We start from the raw sequence: 18,620 nt of genomic DNA on the forward strand, positions 1-18,620 counted from the left end.
TGAGGTTTGAGACATCAGGACGCTAGGTTCTAACCCAGAACCGATTTACACATTACTTTAAGCTAGTCCTAGAGGATCATGTCATTATCAGTATCACATACATAAACTCAATTGGTTATTTAAAATTGGCAGATTTTAAACCGGGATCTCGGGCTCCGAAGTACTGAGCTCTACCACTAGACCAGCTAGCACCCCAGGTTTGAGGTTTGAGATATCAAAGATAATAGTAAAACGTTAATAACATAATCGTAAAATAGGAGATTTTTAAAATGAACTTGTTGCCAACAATTGTTATAATTTATCAACAATTGTTACAAGGCTCTGACAACCAATTGTTATTCACACTAAATAAAAAAAAAATTAAACTAATAGCCCTACCTGTGACTTGATATTACATTTACTATCACCCGAAACAAACAGACTAGGCCTACAAAAATACTCACCAAAATCGGCCATGTTCAGCGTAACTATCTGCGGGTCGTCGTCGTAGATGCCAAAGTGATCTCTGTAGTAAGAGTAACTGTGGTACTGACTCTGACTCCATGAAGAGGGGGTTTCTTCCCCGTGAAGGTCGTATTGCTTCCGCTGACTAGGGTCTTTCAGTACTTCATATGCTCTTGTTACCTTGGCGAACTTCTCGTTGGCGTCTGGGTCATCCTGTGACAAATACCGTTACTGAATATTTAAGGTAAACTTTCCTTTAAATAATTGTTTATTATGTACGGCTGATCTGCATGAGAACATTGAACCAGTTTTCCACGTTATTTTGGTTCAGATAGTTTCATACCCCAATTGCAAAAGTTGAGGGTATAACCTCTATTTTTGGAAAGATCCAATTTATTCAATGATGTTGCTTTAAAATCTATGCTTCTGCAGTTTATTTCTCGGTAAGGTTGAACTACAATGAATTTTTTGTGTTCTCGCCCCACTACAGTTGTACACAACGGCAACACAAAACTCAATTTAAATTCACAACGTTGTCTTTTTGATACTTTACTGATTGTTATTATTGTTAATTATTTACACAGGTAGTTGTTATTAATTGTTGTTAATTTTTCACAATGTTGTAACTGTTGTAATTTCACCCACATTGTTCACCACCACCACCACCATAATTTCTTACGCATCCATATCATGTTTTCTTTTGTATCTTTTTGCTTGTATATCTTATCTCATGTATTATTTTGTAAAATGGCGATTGCTGTCAAAATAAATAAATAAATGACAGCTGAGTCACACTGTGAAATTGTTCCTTCTAGTTTATCTAACTTTTCCTACTAATTTATTCACATACTAACAGAAGATTCTTTTTACATATAGGCTAGGCCTACCTACCTCAGTAGATTGGCCAAATAACATTAAATTCAAATAATAACAACTTAGAATATGCAACTATAACAACAATAAATAAGAGATAACCATATACAAATTGAGTTGATAACATGCATATCAAATACATGAATAAATAATCAACTAAACTAACAAGTTACCTAATTTAGTTACAAAATCTAAATCATTTTAAATTCTCTTTGGTTATTAGCTAAGGCCCAGGCTAAATAAAACAAAAGGGTTTTTTCTAATCCATATAAGGCTGTAAATAAAAGTTTCCATTTAAATTAATAAATAAAAACTGAGTTAGTAAAAGATGTAATTTAAAACATCAGAATATTCATTTATAATCACTATGAAAGATAGTACCGGTAGGTATTAAGATAATCTCTAATACTTCTTCGAGTGCTTTAAAGCTCAGCAGCTACAGAAGATAGAGCACGTACTTCAGACATAATACATGCCTAAGTGAACGTCATGCAACAACAAACTAGAAACAGTTCAACATCTCTCCAGAGATTCCAAAGGTTTATTTCCATAACAGTACAAACTGATGAATATTTACCAAGCCTGTAGCAGGACTTGTTACTTAGAAAGTTCTAGGCCTAGTAAAAAAGATTAAGAAAAAGTTATAGAAATGAGATGTTATAATTTTACATATTTTAAGTCACGGTATAGGCTTATAATTAATTTTAATTATAATACATGCAGCAGGTTTATAGTAATAAGTCAAAATAGTAGGCTATGTGAAAAAGGGCAGCGACAAGACCATTGAACTTGTTAGTCCACAAATTACTACTAAGATTTCCACCAAAGATAACTTTTTATTGTTCTCTTCTTATTTTTAAGAACACTCAGTCTGTTGCCTTATTACATACATTGCTGTCGCACTAGAATATACAGTCCTGTCATAATTATTGTTTTGTTAACATTGTCATTTTTGCATTTATTATTAGCTTGCACCCATCTTCTTTCAAATCATTTTATGAAACTGTCTACATATCTTGTCATCGTGTTATGCATGTACTGTCACTGCAGCAAAGTTGTTACTGCATGTTTTCATTTCAATATTCCTGCACAGTCCATATTAGTCATCGTCTTGTATTAGCATTGTGTGGTATTTTCAATTTTTCTTGTTAGCCATCTAAGTTTGCTTTCAATTGTATATTGGTGTTACACCGTTGGAATGCAAATAAGTAAATAAATTTTATAGTAAGTAACTATTTTATATTGAGGAGTGAGCTGTCCTAGTAGTCTAGCGGTACTTCGATTCCTGAGGTACTGCGTTCAAATCCTGCTAAATCACCAATGGATTTTATCTAAGTGATAACGCCGAACCCCTAGGTCTAGACTTAATTAATATGAAAAACAATTCCGGATTAGAGCCTAGCATCTTAGGGCAACACAAATTTATATGATATCAAATATTAATTAATCTTATCGATCTTCTTATTTATTAGTGAAATGTATTACTTGGAGTACTGTATCTTACATTTTTTTAGTACAGTATGACCCAGCTGTCTCGTCCATTGATGGATAGGCCTATCACTTTATACCTCCTATTCTGTTAAAAAATTTTAATTTAGTTTACGTTAAAACAAACACTTAACATTCATTACAACCATAATTACACACTACCATATATCTATCAATCTTCCATATATGCCTACCATATACCATTATACACCAATAACTAGATAGGCCTAGCCTACATTAAGAGCTACTTACCAAGTTTTTATCTGGATGCAGTGTGACTGCCAGCTTTTTAAAAGCTTTCCTAATCTCTTTGTTGTCAGCATCTTTTGTGATTCCGAGAAGTTCATAATAATCTGTACCCGACGACAGTGAAATGCAGAGCAATACCAACAACTGAGTGACCAACCTGGAAACGGAATAGAACTTTATCCATGGGCTACTATTAAAATAATTAAGTGTTTTTTTTTTCAAAATCAATCAGGACTCAGGATCACTATAGACTTGGCCTATTTCTTTATCAAAAGTGACCAAACATGCTTTCAAAGACTTTAGGCTTTTGAAAATTTAGGTGGGGTTAGGCTTAAGTAGACAATGATTGGTCTCCGTCACTGCAAGCTAGATCAAAATACAGTGCCAATGACCAGTTAACTTAGATGATTATCGACCTCCTATTGGGAGAACTGCGGACGGACAGGAGTTTCAAAACTTTTTGAGAATGTCTAGTGCTAAGTTAATTTTGAATTACAGTAGCAGACAGTGCACTGAGTCAAAGCTAATGACAGCATGGGAGCAAAAGGACTGACACTGAGGGCGTGGCACGTAGTCACGTGGTGGTTGGTAGGCGCGGGGGTGGCAGGGAAGTACCAGTATTGTAAACAGTATAGAAGTACCATACAGAAACATTGTGTTCGATCAGCATTTGTTTAAGTACTTATAATGTTTATAATAATGTTTGGAACACCCTTTGATCTTTACCGACTTCTGGTGGGTAACAAAATTTCTGTTGTAAACACTAAAAAACTGATTCTAACATCAAAATTCTACCTTTAAAAGTAGGCTAGTGTTTCTTCGTTGTAATTTGTTGTAATCATGTGTTCCTAACTCCGGGGTAAACTGAACTTTAGGAATCTTAAATTAATTTAGTTAGGCCTAACTTACTTAAGTACAATCGCTTTAACAGCATAGTTGGTATTTGGTACAACCGAATAGTTAAAGGAATGAGAGATACGGATAATAACCCTAACCTAGTAACAAGAAGTTTGCCGGATAAGTTAAATCCTGAGAAGTCAGAAGAGCGTAGATAGCTCGTGACACAGTTGATTAATGGAATTTAAATATAATACCACTGGTCAAAAAACCAAATTATCTTGGGCAGTAACAAAACAGAGCTTGCTGCCATCTGTCATCTTGCTTATTCAGCACTAAGTTTAATTGATAATTGTTCCCACTAGGGTGTCAATGTAACTTAATATAAATCTAATCTGTTTTAGGCGGGGTAGCGAGCTGGCGTAGTGGACTTCAGTCCCTGAGGTCCTGGGTTCGATCCCCGCCAAGTCACCAATGGATTTTATCTAAGTGATAATGCCGCAACCCCTAGGTCTAGCCTGAAGTAATGTGAAAAACAATCCCAGGCTCGTGCCTAGCGTCCTAGGACTAAAAAATCTGTTGTAAGTTATAGGCCTAGTCCTACTTAAAATTTAATTAATATGAATATCCACATTTTCAATTGGGTACATCAGGGAGGGGACATTAATTACAGTCAGGGTAGTTATGACATAAAACTAAATTCTAAGGTGCACTTTTGAGGTTATATTTTTGCTAGGCCTACCTTTGGTTTATTAAATAAAGACTCAAAACTTAAAATGTCACTTACATTTTGTGGTTGGAAAGCGAGATTGGTCTTCAAAATTGCGAACTATTATGTAGGCCCCAGTTAGTTTAATAGGCTAATGCATAGCATAAGGTTGAACAAGTTAGTAGCCTTTATACTGACATGTTTACTACTTCATCTGACGAATACAGGACAGCAAAGAACCACCTACGCTCGCACTTGAGTCAACTCCAACTGAGTGAAAATTATTCCGTTCCAAAATTATTATTAACAAAGAGGAAATACAAGATTGAGGAAGGTCTTGCACGCCACACCTAGGCCTAGAATAGAATAGAAATAGAATTACAATTTGGGAAACAATACAACTAACTTAGCAGCAGCCGACTTATGCCAGTCAGAACTCAGAAGCAGAAAGAAAACAATTTAGTAAACACGGCTGATGACAGACGAGAGCGACAGAATATCTGCTCTGTCTGCACTGCACAGTGTTTGCAGATTATCTCATTGGCAGTGGAATGGAGATTGGTCAATCTGCATCTCATCAGCTGATGGGCAAAGTTACCTTGCTCAGTTTTTAAACTCAGGAAAAATGAACTAAAATTTAAGGAAAGAAACAACAAACAACCTCATTAGAATAGATTTCCAACTTAAAAAACTTTTAAGATCACCCATAGTATTATATTCACATCTTAAAAATCATGGGTTTGAAGACATTTCTACAGGCATAGGTACAGTCAAGAAGGCATTGGTTTCTATGGCAGCATTTTCAAACTTCTAAAGAATGTTAACCAATACAAATAATCTTTTTTCAAAACAACAAATTTTTATGGTTTAGGGTTTTTAGAGGTAAGTTGATGAGACTTATCAACTACTTAGTATTTTTAGACGAGAATACTATGTTTGGTTAAAAATAACTAACCGTCTAATTTTGTTTTAAGTCAAATAATAGACATTTATTACAAACAATACTTCTTTCATTTGTTTATATATTTTTAATCCTGTGTCAGCAAACCATTTTAATTGATTGAAAACTTAATCAAGATTATTTCTGATACCTTTAAAAGGAACACCATAGAAATAATTAAGCTGCGTAATAGGTAACAAAATAGGCCAGTGTAATACTTACTTGATACTTACTTGATACTTGATGTCTTCGTCTTTGACCCAGCTTGTGGGATTGACTGCGTCATATGCCTTTCGGCTATTTCTTTCCCGTGAATAGTGGGATTCCTTCTACATCATTCAGGGTGTATACTGGCCATTCTAGTAGTTCATGTTTGATGTGGTTCTTGAATTTTGAGGTTGTGAGGCTTTTCACGTCAGCTGGGAGGCTGTTGAATAGTTTTATGGCTGCAATTGGAAAGGATTTTTGAGTTTTGCTCAGCCTGCATCTTTGGACTTCCAGATTTTGAGCTTTACGAGTTCGATGTTGATGTATGGTTGTTCTGTCATTAAAAAGATTGATATTCTGCTTGATGTAGTTTAGAGAGTTGAAAATATACTGGTTGTATACTGTGAAGATTCTAAATTTTTTAAAAAGAGGTTTACAGTGTTCAAGGTCATGAGTTGATGCCATAACTCTTAACGCCTTCAGATATCAAGGCCTTAGATTAGATCTTATTTTAATTCACATAGGTATAGGCCTATATATGTTCAAGTAAACCATAAGATTGTGGTTTATTTTACATCAACCTTTCCTGCTACTGTAACTAATTTTGTTACAAAAAATAGTGTGTACAAAAAGTATTTTGTTTAAATTATCAAAAGTTTTGTAATTTATTTACAGGAAAAACAGAAGGCATTATGGAAAACCAGTATGTCTACACCAAGAAGAGAAGTGAGTTTGGGAGGCAGTGTTTCTTTAGTGATCATGGTCCAAATAATATTGATAACCTGCTACCCAACCGATCACTCATGGATGAGTACATTCTGCGTGACCCTGTACACCGTGGAGTCCAATGCAGCAAACTATTTGCCGAACATGAGGTTAGTTGAGGATGATCTCTGTCATTAAGTTGAGAAACTGTTTAAAAAATATAATTTATTTTAAACGTTAGTCTAGTTAAGTTTTCTTATAGTTCCTTTCATCATAGTGAAAAAATCTACAGTTTAACTAAAGTCAGTAATAGTTAATTACAGTTGTACTAATATTTTAAGATTTGTAAACCGTTTGTTGTGTTACTCATTTCCAATATGAAACAATAACCTATATAAAAAACATTTTCATGCTAGGTTCTTTAACAGTACCTAATAGTCTTCCCAATATCTTCCTTTGTTAGCCAATGACCTGGTACCTATGTTTTCAGCAATGGTAGGTTGATGAAAACATACCATCCAACAATAACGCTAGCCTACATTTAACTATTTTTAACAGACAGCAGAGATGATACAAAAAATGAGCGCATAAATCACTCAAAATTATTTTCTTGATTTGCTAGCTCAGCACTACCTGGGATACTTATAAGGAGCGAAATCACTAAATAAATTATTGATAGTTTGGGCAAGCTAGTACTCAATCAGTACAGCACTTTACAAACATAGAAATTAAAATACCTACCTAGAACAATCAACCGTTATTAAATGATTTGTTTCTGAACCAGGTTTTACCAAAGATCCACATAATGTAATAAATTATTTTATTTTATCCAGCATTAACATAGCACCTCTCTGTTGGGCAGACTGCTTAGTGTATCCAGTAGATAATGTTTTGTTTTGCCCCACAACACTTACTGACACTGTGAACAGCAAATTATGTCCAACACCAGTTATGTTTACTACTTTGTATTCTGGACTGGGAAGATTTTTGCTTCGAGTCCACTTGTATAGTTCATCCTTATAATTTGAAAATGTATCAATGTCTCTTTCAGTTTTATTTAAACCGTTCATGTTTATTATTTTTTCAATCATAGTTCCTGCTGCTTGTTGCCGCCCGTATCTTTTACAGTTACAGATTACACTCACTGTTCCAAAATCACTCTCCAAAATTGTAAGTGAAATGTTAAAAAGTTTTCCATCAAGTTTAACCTCATTGTACTTTATTGGTCCAAACCTATTTTTCGTCACCCATTCGGCAAGAATTGATTTGAAGTTTTTTGGCTCACACAAATCGATTTGCATGGAGTTGGTTTTGTTCTTGAATGCCGCCGAGTCCCGTTCATCATCACAAAGTTCAAGAAGTGCTTTCAACATCGCTTTCTTTTCAGCTGCAGTTTTGTTGGAACTAGTTCCATAAATTATTCTTCCATTGTTGAAGATAACTGAAGACCTGTATTTAATTTTTCCATCAACCTTTTTTTCAATAGTGCCAAAACAAGGTAGACGAACTTTGTGGGCTTTGCACCAAAGATTAAGCCTTGTTTTGAAATCTTTACGGCTATTTATCAAGTCCTCCTCAGTAATATAGTCCCCAGTAGATTTTAACAGGTTCTTCCACTTTTCCCTATTTTCAATTCTATGGAACATAATTTCAGCAGCAAGCATTTCCCCTCGCTTTTTTAATTTGTTTGACACTTTAACAGTCCCATAACCATGAGTGCCCGTCAACTTGAGTGTTATTGCAAACAATTCCTTTTCTTGAAACTCATCTTTCACTTCATAATTCGGTGGAGGCAATTGCCGCTTTTGAGTCCAAATGTAAAGGCGAGTTTTAGCATCCACTGGAGCAAAATGTATTTGCCTAGCAAGTTTTTTCCAATGACAATAAATAAACTTTTTTGCATTTGTAAAGCCCCCGTCAAGAAATATCGCCCCTACAAGGGCTTCCAAAGTGTCACTTTCCCGCCACAATGACTTTACTGATGTTTCTGGAAGGAGTTTCATGAGATTCAAGGATCTGCACACTTCCGACAACCTTTGTCCACTTACTAGATCATTTTTGCGTAATGTCAAATGACCTTCTTTTTCAAAAGGGTAAAGCTCAAAGAGAATGATTGAAACAACTAGATTCAAAACACTATCACCCAAAAACTCAAGTCTTTCATAGGACCATGCACTTGTGACATTTTTTGTCGGTTTAAAAACTTCTGATAGGAGAGATTCATTTTTAAATTTATAATTTATTATTGAGTAAACTTCATTTGTTAATGTTGAGTAGGGACTTACCATTATTCAAACTTATGACCCTCTCTTATCCTGATAATATTTTTAACTACTCAAGTTTCACATTCTTATTTTAGAAACAGTTTTCTTTATAACCTCAACACTATTTTATTCACATAGCTCCCTAGAAGTTATATGGTTCTCTGATGAATGAGATAAGATTACTGATGTTAAAAATAACACTGTGGTAAGATACATAAACAAAGCTTTAAAATTAACCTGATTGAAGTAAATATAGTACTACCATGTGTATGTCCTATAAGGAAATGGATGGTATTATTCTTACGTTAATTATTTATTTAGTTAATTATATTTCAGCTCTTTAACTTAAAGATGATTGCAGTATGCATTCTACCAAACTAAAAATATCCGTACATCTTGTTTAAAATCATGAAGTATTGCATAGGCCTATTCAATTCCGCAAAGATGAACCATTTGGGGATAACATAGGGGAGTAATGTTATTTTCAAAAATACCTTATGGAAAGGTGATATTTTCACCAGGAAACTTACTACACTATTGCTGTGTACCACTATCCACTGACTATTTAATCCTGAACAAATAATTAAAATTGACATGTAGAGAAGGTTATTGTTCAACATTTGACCAGACAATGTTGTCAGTTGAACACTATCAGAGCGGAGTATGACCATCACAGCATGAACCACGCGGAGGGTGGCTGGCCTAAGGACATCAACCCCTTGGACATAGAGCAGACTATGAGGTTCAGGAAGAAGGTGGAGAAAGATGAGATGTACATTCACACTGTGCTTCAGCTGTCTCATGTGAGTAGAGAATTTGAGATGTTCTATGTTTATATGAGATAGTAAACTGTTTTGTGTGGATATTTCAAACAAAAAAGTCTGTGATCTTGAGGGAAACAAAGCAAAAACTCCGTTATCGTGAATCGTCGGTTTTCGCAAACATTTTCATCTACTTTGGAGACTAGTTTCATCAATCACAATGCTCGGGCATCCGCTTGTCGCTTTGTCATGGCTCATGAGCGTCAGTTCGACCATTTTTAAACTGAATGCATTATTTTCGCACAGAAATTTTATTCATTTTGTTGTTTCTGTAAACTTCACACATTTGGCGATAAAGGTATATTGGTTTGAAGTTTTTGCCAACAAAAACCGTTTCACTGACCGCACCTCACAACTGGTGGGATTTTCAATCGCAGCGCACATCTTAAGTTGAAATTGCAAAAAAAACGGGAAGCGCGAGGACGTTCCCGTTGTCACGGCTGGACGCCGACCGAGTTGCTGAGCGTTCATACACCAAAATGTACGAGATTGGTGCGTTCCTGGCGGGGTCAGAACGAAACATTCCTTACTTTCTGAATAGCCCTTGTACAGACAAAAGTTGAATGTATCTGGAGCAGATTTTACAATAGAAACCTCGAACGATGTTGTATTTTATTGATGTACAAACCTAATGTTTGTTATTCTCATCCTAATCTTAGGAAGGTTTTAAATAAAAATTATTACAAACTTTAAGCTTGTTGTAGGTTTTTTTTGTCCTAGGACGCTAGGCACAAGCTCGGAATTGTTTTTCACATTACTTCAGGCACTCTAACCACAAGACCAGCTCGATCCCTAAACTTGTTGTAGGGTAGCAGAGCGGAGTTTTAAATTTTATATAATCACAAATAAATGGTCAATGGTTTCCATATCAAATGTACCTATAATGTTTTGTTTCCAATATTGTGCGATTTGCTCATATTTTTCTAGCCAATGGAACACTGCATATTCCAGAACAACGCTGTGAATATCTACGAGCTTTACTTTGCTGATGACGATCAGTCAGCTTTGGTTGAACGCTCCAAATCAAGAACAGTCAATGTCTTCAGGTAACTAAACAGAATTTGTCCATTGGTTCATTCATATGATTTATTGGATAGTATGGCTTTGTAACTACTATGTTTAATTTTCAGCAACTAAATACAATGGAAAACTTTATTTTGGACATTGGGCAACTTTAACTTTATAGTTTATTTTTTAATTTGTTTCAAATTGTTAAGTGTTGCTCAACCTCTTAATTGTTGGAGGATATGGTAGATTTGCTGAGGAAATAGACATCTTGGGTCAGTTATGATTAAAAGTCTAGTAATCTACTCACAACTGGAAATATATTTGAAAAATTATCAATTATCAATAATAATAGTTACATCATAGGTAGGCCTACATAGAATTTAGCTTAGTAGCTATAATTCTCCATTATGAAGGGTTTTAGTTAGAGTATTAACCTGGTTTTTCTAGAGATCCAAGTGCCACCAAGCGACCCATCCATCATCTGTCATGGTCGCCTGACGGAGGCACTAGACTGGCCGTGACTCACTGTAACCTCGAGTTCCAACGAGCTCCACCAGATCTCAGTACTCACTCGTACATCTGGCAAGTTGGTAAGTGTCAGTGTTACCACTACAACAACACTAGAGCAGCGAGGGTACATATTACTCACTATGACAATTTTACATGTTTAACATGATTGAATATAGATCATCCACTCATCTTAAGCTAGGTTTTCCTAAGCGCGAAGCGGAGAGCGGAGAGAGGAATGCGGAGAGCGGAAAAGAGATTAACATGGTGTTCCACTCCGCTTCTAGGAAAACAGTAACATTAAATTACCTAAGACTAGTGGAGTCCGCTCTCCGCTTCCGCGCCTAGGAAAACCCGGCTTTAGATCCATCCTGCATCAGTGCATTCAGCGCACCTGCTTACAGGGTGTGTTGTAAAGTTATTGTGGTACCTAATTTGTATTTTAATGTGTATTACGCCTACATTAGGTTTTGAATTGGTATACAAGAACAAAGCAAAACTAAGAATGTAATTCCGCAATGTTTTAGTGGTTTACTAAATTCCTACGTAAAATGTTTGATATAACCTGATGAAAATTGTTTTATATTACAGTTAATATTTTTAAAGGAAAATTATTGCCAAATAACAAGTATAGACCTGCATTGACAAAAAAATAAAGTTTTAATAGGTAATGTTGAAAATTTATCAGAGAATTTGAGCTAAAAAAATATCTGTCAACAAGTAATTCTATTTTTTAAATCAACTAATTATTTTCAGAAAACCCTAACAAACCAGAGTTGGTTCTGCAGCCAAGTGTTCCTATAGTTTGTTTGGAGTACAACCCAAAGGTAAGTAAACATTGTTCATAATGTGCAACACAACAAATACAGTTAATAACTGTAACTTGTACTAAGTAAAAAAGAACATATCAAAGGATGATTATTGATTACACTGTTTTAGACTAAACACAGTGGTTAGACAGTTGTGAACGTGGTTGTGAATGTTACAAATGCATTGACACATACACGGTGTGTACCTATTACGAGTTCAAAGTATGTCATTGCCGCTCGAGAACTATTAGATGTTACACTATAGATGAGAACTAGATACGTTCTTAACACACAAGTTTTTTCCTACCACTACAACTCACTTATCAACACATAGATTAACTTTTTAAAGTTGTAAGTTATATAGTATAAAATGTCATATAGGTTACTTAAAATCCATGTTTTAGCCCCTGAGCTGTATAATAACTAAAAATAGGCTTTACCTTCGTCACTGCAGCTCAAATTCTTGTGGTGTAACTATGTTACGGCCGTTTCGGCATTACAATCGTCAGACTACAAAAACACAAACTCGGCTGAAGTAGCGTCGTTGAAGTTTAAACACGTAACACATACGAACAATAATATACATTTAAAATATTTACAAAAACCGAACAGGCCTGTCGTACTAACGGGTGACATGTTCTCGTTAGTACGACTGGCCTGTTCGATACGACAGGCCGTTAATACGACTTTGTCGGTTTTTGCTCGGAACGGGAACATGTCACCCGTTAGTACGACAGGCCTGTTCGGTTTTTGTAAATATTTTAAATGTATATTATTGTTCGTATGTGTTACGTGTTTAAACTTCAACGACGCTACTTCAGCCGAGTTTGTGTTTTTGTAGTCTGACGATGGCATTGTAATGCCGAAACGGCCGTAACATAGTTACACCACAAGAATTTGAGCTGCAGTGACGAAGGTAAAGCATATTTTTAGATATAGGTTACGTTTGCTTTTTTAGATTATGCTATTAGCTTACGAGTTGGTATCGTACCAGATCTGCGGTTGTGGTTGGTGTAGAAACGACAACTGTGAAATCAGCTGATTAGCGAACAATTCCCGCTCGCGAGCTGTTTTGCATGCTTTTTACAGGTATACTTTGATGGTTCAAGCCCAGCCGCTTGCATTATATCTTTTCACTGCAGTCACCACTGCCTCGGTTGTCCATATGACTTAGCCAACACCGTAACAGTACTTCATGGTCTTTAGATACTGCATAGATCAGTGGGCAGTTGAGGTTGTTGTACAAATGAAACTGTCTGCAGGATCCACACAGCCTGGTCAGTGGGCTACACAACGGTCAGGTGGCGTTCTGGGACACTCGTCGTGGTGGCGACCCTGTGGAGCTCAGCTCTCTGGCCACGTCACACAGGGACCCTACACACCAAGTGTTGTGGATCAACTCCAAGAGTGGCACAGAGTTCTTCTCCGCCTCCTCAGACGGCCAGGTCTTGTAAAACATTCAGAGATATTTAATTTTGTTCAGAAATCACTTTTTTATTCAAACTCGTCATCACACATTTTTTTACATCTATAAGTTACTGATCTGTATTGTTCCTATGCATGGTAACTGGTTGGAAACCATCAGTGTCATTTTGTCAGAAGACATTTTGAAAAATGTATAAGAAATTTATACTATCCAAATTGCAGCAATGCTTTGATGGGTGGTTTTTATTTTATGATTTTTGCAGACGGGAGGTCCACTACATATGCTAAAGAACGACCAGTTTTGAGGCTTCATATAGTAACTCTACATACCAAACTAAAATGACGAAAATGAATATTAGAGGATGCAATACTCAAGGGGTAGTTTAGTGATTGTTAGAAACTGTTATTCTTAAGGTCTGGGTTCTAATGTATATGACTTGTTAATTATGTAATAATATACGCTAATCTCTGGTGTTTCAGAGTTAACATTAGAAGGACCACTTAGCTAGAAAATCAAGGAGGTACTGGCTGGTCTTTTTGTACTGAGACATATTCCTTCACCAAAAGCTACGTAGAAAATTAACAAATTGACTGTTAGCTCTGTTTGCAATTGTAGATTTTAAACTTGACCTTATTCCAGAAGACAAGCATCTCGTTCACAGTGGTCTATTGAGGTTAATTTAGATTGTCAGCTTCTCTTAACAGTTCCACTTTGTCTGATTCAGTCGATGTATGTCATCTAAGTTATTTCTTGTGTTGTTTTTTGTTTACAGGTGAAGTGGTGGGACGTAAGGAAGCTCAGTGAGCCGATGGAAACACTCATCCTAGACATGACCAAGGGAGAAGAACAATCTCTCAACAGAGCCCTGGGAGCCAGCTGTCTGGAGTATGAGCCCACCATACCTACACGCTTCATGGTAAGTCAAGGGTACACACACTGGGAGAATACAACTACTGGGATTGTGAACTAGTTCCCTGGAAAAAGGCCTCATTTCTTTATTTGGGTATTGATTGTGACATTGAATCCATAATTAATATCCAGTGATATATTTTTGAAATATGTTCTCCCAAACCTGTTTTACTTAACAACTGTGTTAGTAAAATCAGTCTTGGGTTTTTCTATGTGATTTTTTTTATCTAAAAAAAATATTTCTTGTACTGTTTGATTCAACAGTAGGCCTATATTATTACGATTTTAATTCATATAGACATGAATACTAGAATTATACATTCTTGACAACAAAATTTGTATGAAGTATCAGTTTTTGCTAGAACAAATTGTTGTAATATATAGCCTATATTTATTATTAAGAATGGAAATAAATTTGTTTAAGTAATAGAGGTAATTTTTACTTGTTTTGATATAACCATAATAGTTGGTTATTTTCAACCAATCACTGTAACATCATACGACAACAACACAAACTCTTTGAAAGTATAACCATACACAAATGCCATTTATTTCTTTGTGCAATTTTGGTACTTCATTTTTCACAGTGACCTTACTCTCCTCCTCTGAGAGCACATAGAAGGATTAAATTTCTTCCACTAACCCACTCTTTATCTGTCATTTCATCTTTACCATTTTTATCATAACTTAGTATTTATGATAAATAGATTGGCACAGAGAACGGGATAGTGATTTCCGGCAACCGCAAAGGTAAGACACCGCTGGAAAAGCTCGGAGCCACTTACAAGACACACCACGGCCCGGTGTACGCGCTGCAGCGCAACCCCGCGTTTGTCAAGAACTTCCTGACCATTGGTGACTGGACAGCTCGCATTTGGAGTGAGGACTGCAAGGAGTCTTCCATCATTTGGACAAGGTACAACCATTGACTATTGGATACTGAAGTAGACTTCCCATCTTATATATGGACCAGCTGTAGCCAATTTTTTTATTATAAAAGAATGTAGTTGTGTGAGCCAGTCACAGAATGCTAAAGGTACGACTGAAATTGAAGTAGTCAATTGTTTTAGGCCTAGTTAAAAAATAAGATAGTGAAGGTATAAAAAATTACTAACCTTTATTTTGACAAATTACTAGATTCAATATCTATTTAAAATAAACGGTCAAATGTTGTTTCCGTTGGATAAAGCTCAACTTAAAACAGTTTTCAATTCTTCACTAGTGAAAAGGTTAGCCTCAAGGGCAGCAGATGTTAGTTAAAGTTTTTCACTAAAATTGAGGTAACAATTAATTTGAATTTGTATAATGTAAAATAGCTGATTGCGGAAAGTATTTTTAATCAGGTGTTCCAAATTAACTGATATGCTAGGCCTATATTTAATGCTTGTAAAGGATTATGTGGCAGAGAATATTGAAATAAATGGTAAAATAAAAATACAATTGATTTCAAGCTGCACAAATTGTTTCTTCTTACATTTTTTTATAAAACACCTTACAAAAACCACAATGGGTAATAGAACAATTATAAAACAAAAAACTTGACAAATCAAAAGCCTGTAACCTATTGGCTATGCTGTATGTATCACTACGCCAGCAATTTAAAATCCAATCAGATGGTTGGTGGTTGTTCTATGACAGTTAGTGTAGTTGGTTGTTTTTCTATCAGCTACCATCGCTCATTCCTGACCAGTGGCAGCTGGAGTCCCACCAGGTACTCGGTGTTCTACACCACTCGTATGGACGGCACTGTGGACGCATGGGACATCCTACAGAACCAGCGAGATCCCTGTCTTAGTGTCAAGGTCGGTTTAGGTCTATCTATTATTGGACAATTATCAATTATCAATTATTTAAGATGGGGACGCCACTATGTGCTTATTTTAACCCAAATATGAGTGAAGGATGAGTGTAGGATGAGTGGCGCGATCTTGTAGTCTTGTTAGTTACTAAGGCCGACATGTTCCTTAGACTGTGTTTACACCGGAGTTTGAAACTCCGCTTGTAGACAAAAATCTCAAACTTCAGCTGCAAACTTTAGATTCTAACCAAACTAGAAGGAAAAAATGTACTATTAAAAAAAATGCTTTATGTAGTTTAGTGACAAACATAAGATCTCCATACAGTATATCATCAAAAGATTGTGACCACTTTTGCTAACATCTCAGAATCAATGCAATTGCAAACCAAAGGTGGCAACGTTCTTTGACCCAACTTCTGGTGCAAGTAAAATTTTACTTAACTTGAAAAACCATAAAAAATCGGTTACAAAGCACAGAAAGTTGCTGAACAAAACTGTAGTGGTTTGGATTGCAATATTCGTCAATCCATTCAACTTACAACTTACTTCCATTTACAAATTCCAATGTCAGGACGGCTTTAGACTGTTATCCACTTTAAGGTTCTGAATAAAATGCGATCAACAAATATTACAAAAGCCGAACAGAAATTTAATCAAGATTCTGTGAATGAACAATAAAAACTCAAATCTTGCAAAACTTTAACTGAAAACTTATGATAATGTGTTTGTGGCTTAATGTTACAGGTGTGTGATGAACCCCTGAGATGTTTACGGTGTCATGAGTACGGAGAGTTGGTCGCGGTGGGGAATGACAGAGGCACTGCGTACTTGGTAGAGTTCTCTGAAAATCTAGCAGTGTCAGCAAAGAATGACAAGTCCTTACTTACTGCGGTAGGTGCATAGTCATGATGGGTCAACTGAAATATTTCAATGGGTTCAACCTTCTAGGTTGTATTTAAAGTAAAATCGCGTAGTAGTTTAATTTAGGTATTTTGCAATGTTTCTAAATTATTTTCAAACAATGATTATAAGTTCTTTCCCATATGTGCACTCATAAGCCTGGCCCTATGCTTAAAAAAAATCTGTTAATTATCTCTTTTCTGGTTTTAAAAATGCAGATTCCCAAAAATATTGTCCTTAGTATTAGTAATTCCGAAGTATAAATTAATTAGCATGAGAGTTTTCTAGAACAGCTTTTTTTTAATAACAGACAGTGATCTTCGCCCAATTATTTTTAACATTGCAAATAAGTTCAAGTCAATGTGACACTTGTTATAAGATTACATTAGTTTGTACATCTCTCAATCAAAACTCTATCACTTTAAGAATACAATTCAGCAGGTGAGGCTGTCTACCACGATTTGTAAAACCTGGCCTAAAACCTTCTTCACCTAAAAGGCAAACAATGATAACTTTGGTCAACTCCTTACAGTTTAGTTGATAGTATAAATCCTGCACTTTATAATACTGGTAAGGTGATGATTTTTTTCTGTTCCCACCTCCAGATGTTTGAAAGGGAAAGTAGGAGGGAGAAGATTATCGAGGGCAAGATGCGGGAGATCCGTTTGCGAGTGCGGACACGCCAGAGTGAGGCTCACAGCGCAGGGTCACGAGATAGTCGACCTTCCGTCACCCACCCCTCTGCGGCAGACCTGCTACTGCAGACTGCGGAGGAGGAATTTCACACGACCATTGAAGAGGTACAAATATTTTATGTAGGCTAGTGAAATCCTGATCAGTGTATCTGTTTGATAAATATTTTAAGTTCTTGGCAGTTAACAAGGAAAACATATTACATGTCAAAATAAGTAACCAACCTGTGATCTAAAGTGTTGGATAGAGTATTGATTGTCTCTGCAGAGTGGAGTATATTTAAACTACTGTCAATTAGGATGTGATAACAGAGAATCTACAGAATGGGTGAGATCTATGTATGTTACCACAAATCAGACCTATTTGTAGTTACAAGGGGATTTTTAAAGTAAACTATAGTATTGCAGAAATATTTTCTTGGTATGCTGTATTGTGTAGCATAAACTTTAGACGATTTGTAACATCAACAACATGTCCTGACTATCACCAACTGGCATTGGTTTTTTATTTTTATTTTATTTTCCTTAAAACTTAAAATTGTTGTAACAATTTTGTAATACTGTTGATTTACTTTGTGAAATATTTCCTTTTCTATACATTGAAATTTACCTTAAAAATTTTCAAAATAATTATTTATAAAGTGGGTAGGTACTTACGTTAAGTTAATGTTCACACAGGAAGAGGCTAAAGCTTTGGGTAAGGAGCCAGAAATGCCAGCATCTGTGACTGAAGAGCCAGAGGAGGGGAAAGAGGGGAAGGATACACAACCCCCACCACCTCCCTCTGAATAGACCCCCCCCCCTCATTATGTTGTTAGTTCTGTAATGTATGTAAAATATAGATATATGTTTATGTTGAATGGATTCTACCTTTAGGCTAATTCTATGCAATTAACAAAAAATACTTCCATTGAATTACATCCTCAATTACATTGAATTACATTTTTGTGTATTTGTAGCAGATATAATTATGCTGAAGAGAAACCATTTATTGTATAAAGTTATAAAGATTATGATCTCTACCATTGTTTTAA

General features: G+C 35.7%; 2 protein-coding genes across 3 annotated transcripts in view; one reads left to right on the forward strand and one right to left on the reverse strand.

Moving 5' to 3' along the window:
• The window catches only part of LOC129002162 (dnaJ homolog subfamily C member 10-like), a 21,225-nt gene extending 16,170 nt beyond the window's left edge, over positions 1-5,055 (reverse strand). Inside the window, exons 1-3 of the mRNA XM_054429765.1 lie at positions 4,679-5,055; positions 3,058-3,211; positions 444-657 (exon numbers count right to left, since the gene is read on the reverse strand). Coding sequence (XP_054285740.1) covers positions 444-657; positions 3,058-3,211; positions 4,679-4,680 — 370 coding nt within the window. The 5' untranslated portion in view covers positions 4,681-5,055. The remainder of the gene's footprint in view (positions 1-443; positions 658-3,057; positions 3,212-4,678) is intronic.
• On the forward strand, positions 4,452-18,380 carry LOC129002164 (dynein intermediate chain 3, ciliary-like). 2 transcript variants are annotated; one of them, XM_054429767.1, is made up of 13 exons: positions 4,452-4,472; positions 6,423-6,622; positions 9,358-9,519; positions 10,465-10,583; positions 10,993-11,135; positions 11,809-11,879; positions 13,124-13,306; positions 14,060-14,203; positions 14,904-15,112; positions 15,863-15,998; positions 16,739-16,885; positions 17,500-17,694; positions 18,265-18,380. In XM_054429767.1, the coding sequence occupies exons 2-13, from the start codon at positions 6,440-6,442 to the stop codon at positions 18,376-18,378; spliced, it is 1,806 nt and encodes a 601-aa protein (XP_054285742.1). In that variant the 5' UTR covers positions 4,452-4,472; positions 6,423-6,439; the 3' UTR covers positions 18,379-18,380. The 2 variants fall into 2 exon arrangements, with proteins under 2 accessions (XP_054285742.1, XP_054285741.1); XM_054429766.1 differs by lacking the exon at positions 4,452-4,472 and adding an exon at positions 5,375-5,482.
• The last annotated feature ends 240 nt before the right edge of the window (positions 18,381-18,620 follow it).

This window comes from Macrosteles quadrilineatus, unplaced genomic scaffold (genome assembly GCF_028750875.1).
Source record: "Macrosteles quadrilineatus isolate MER2022 unplaced genomic scaffold, UCM_ALF_1.0 Scaffold_9__3_contigs__length_116548681, whole genome shotgun sequence".
NCBI lineage: Eukaryota > Metazoa > Arthropoda > Insecta > Hemiptera > Cicadellidae > Macrosteles > Macrosteles quadrilineatus.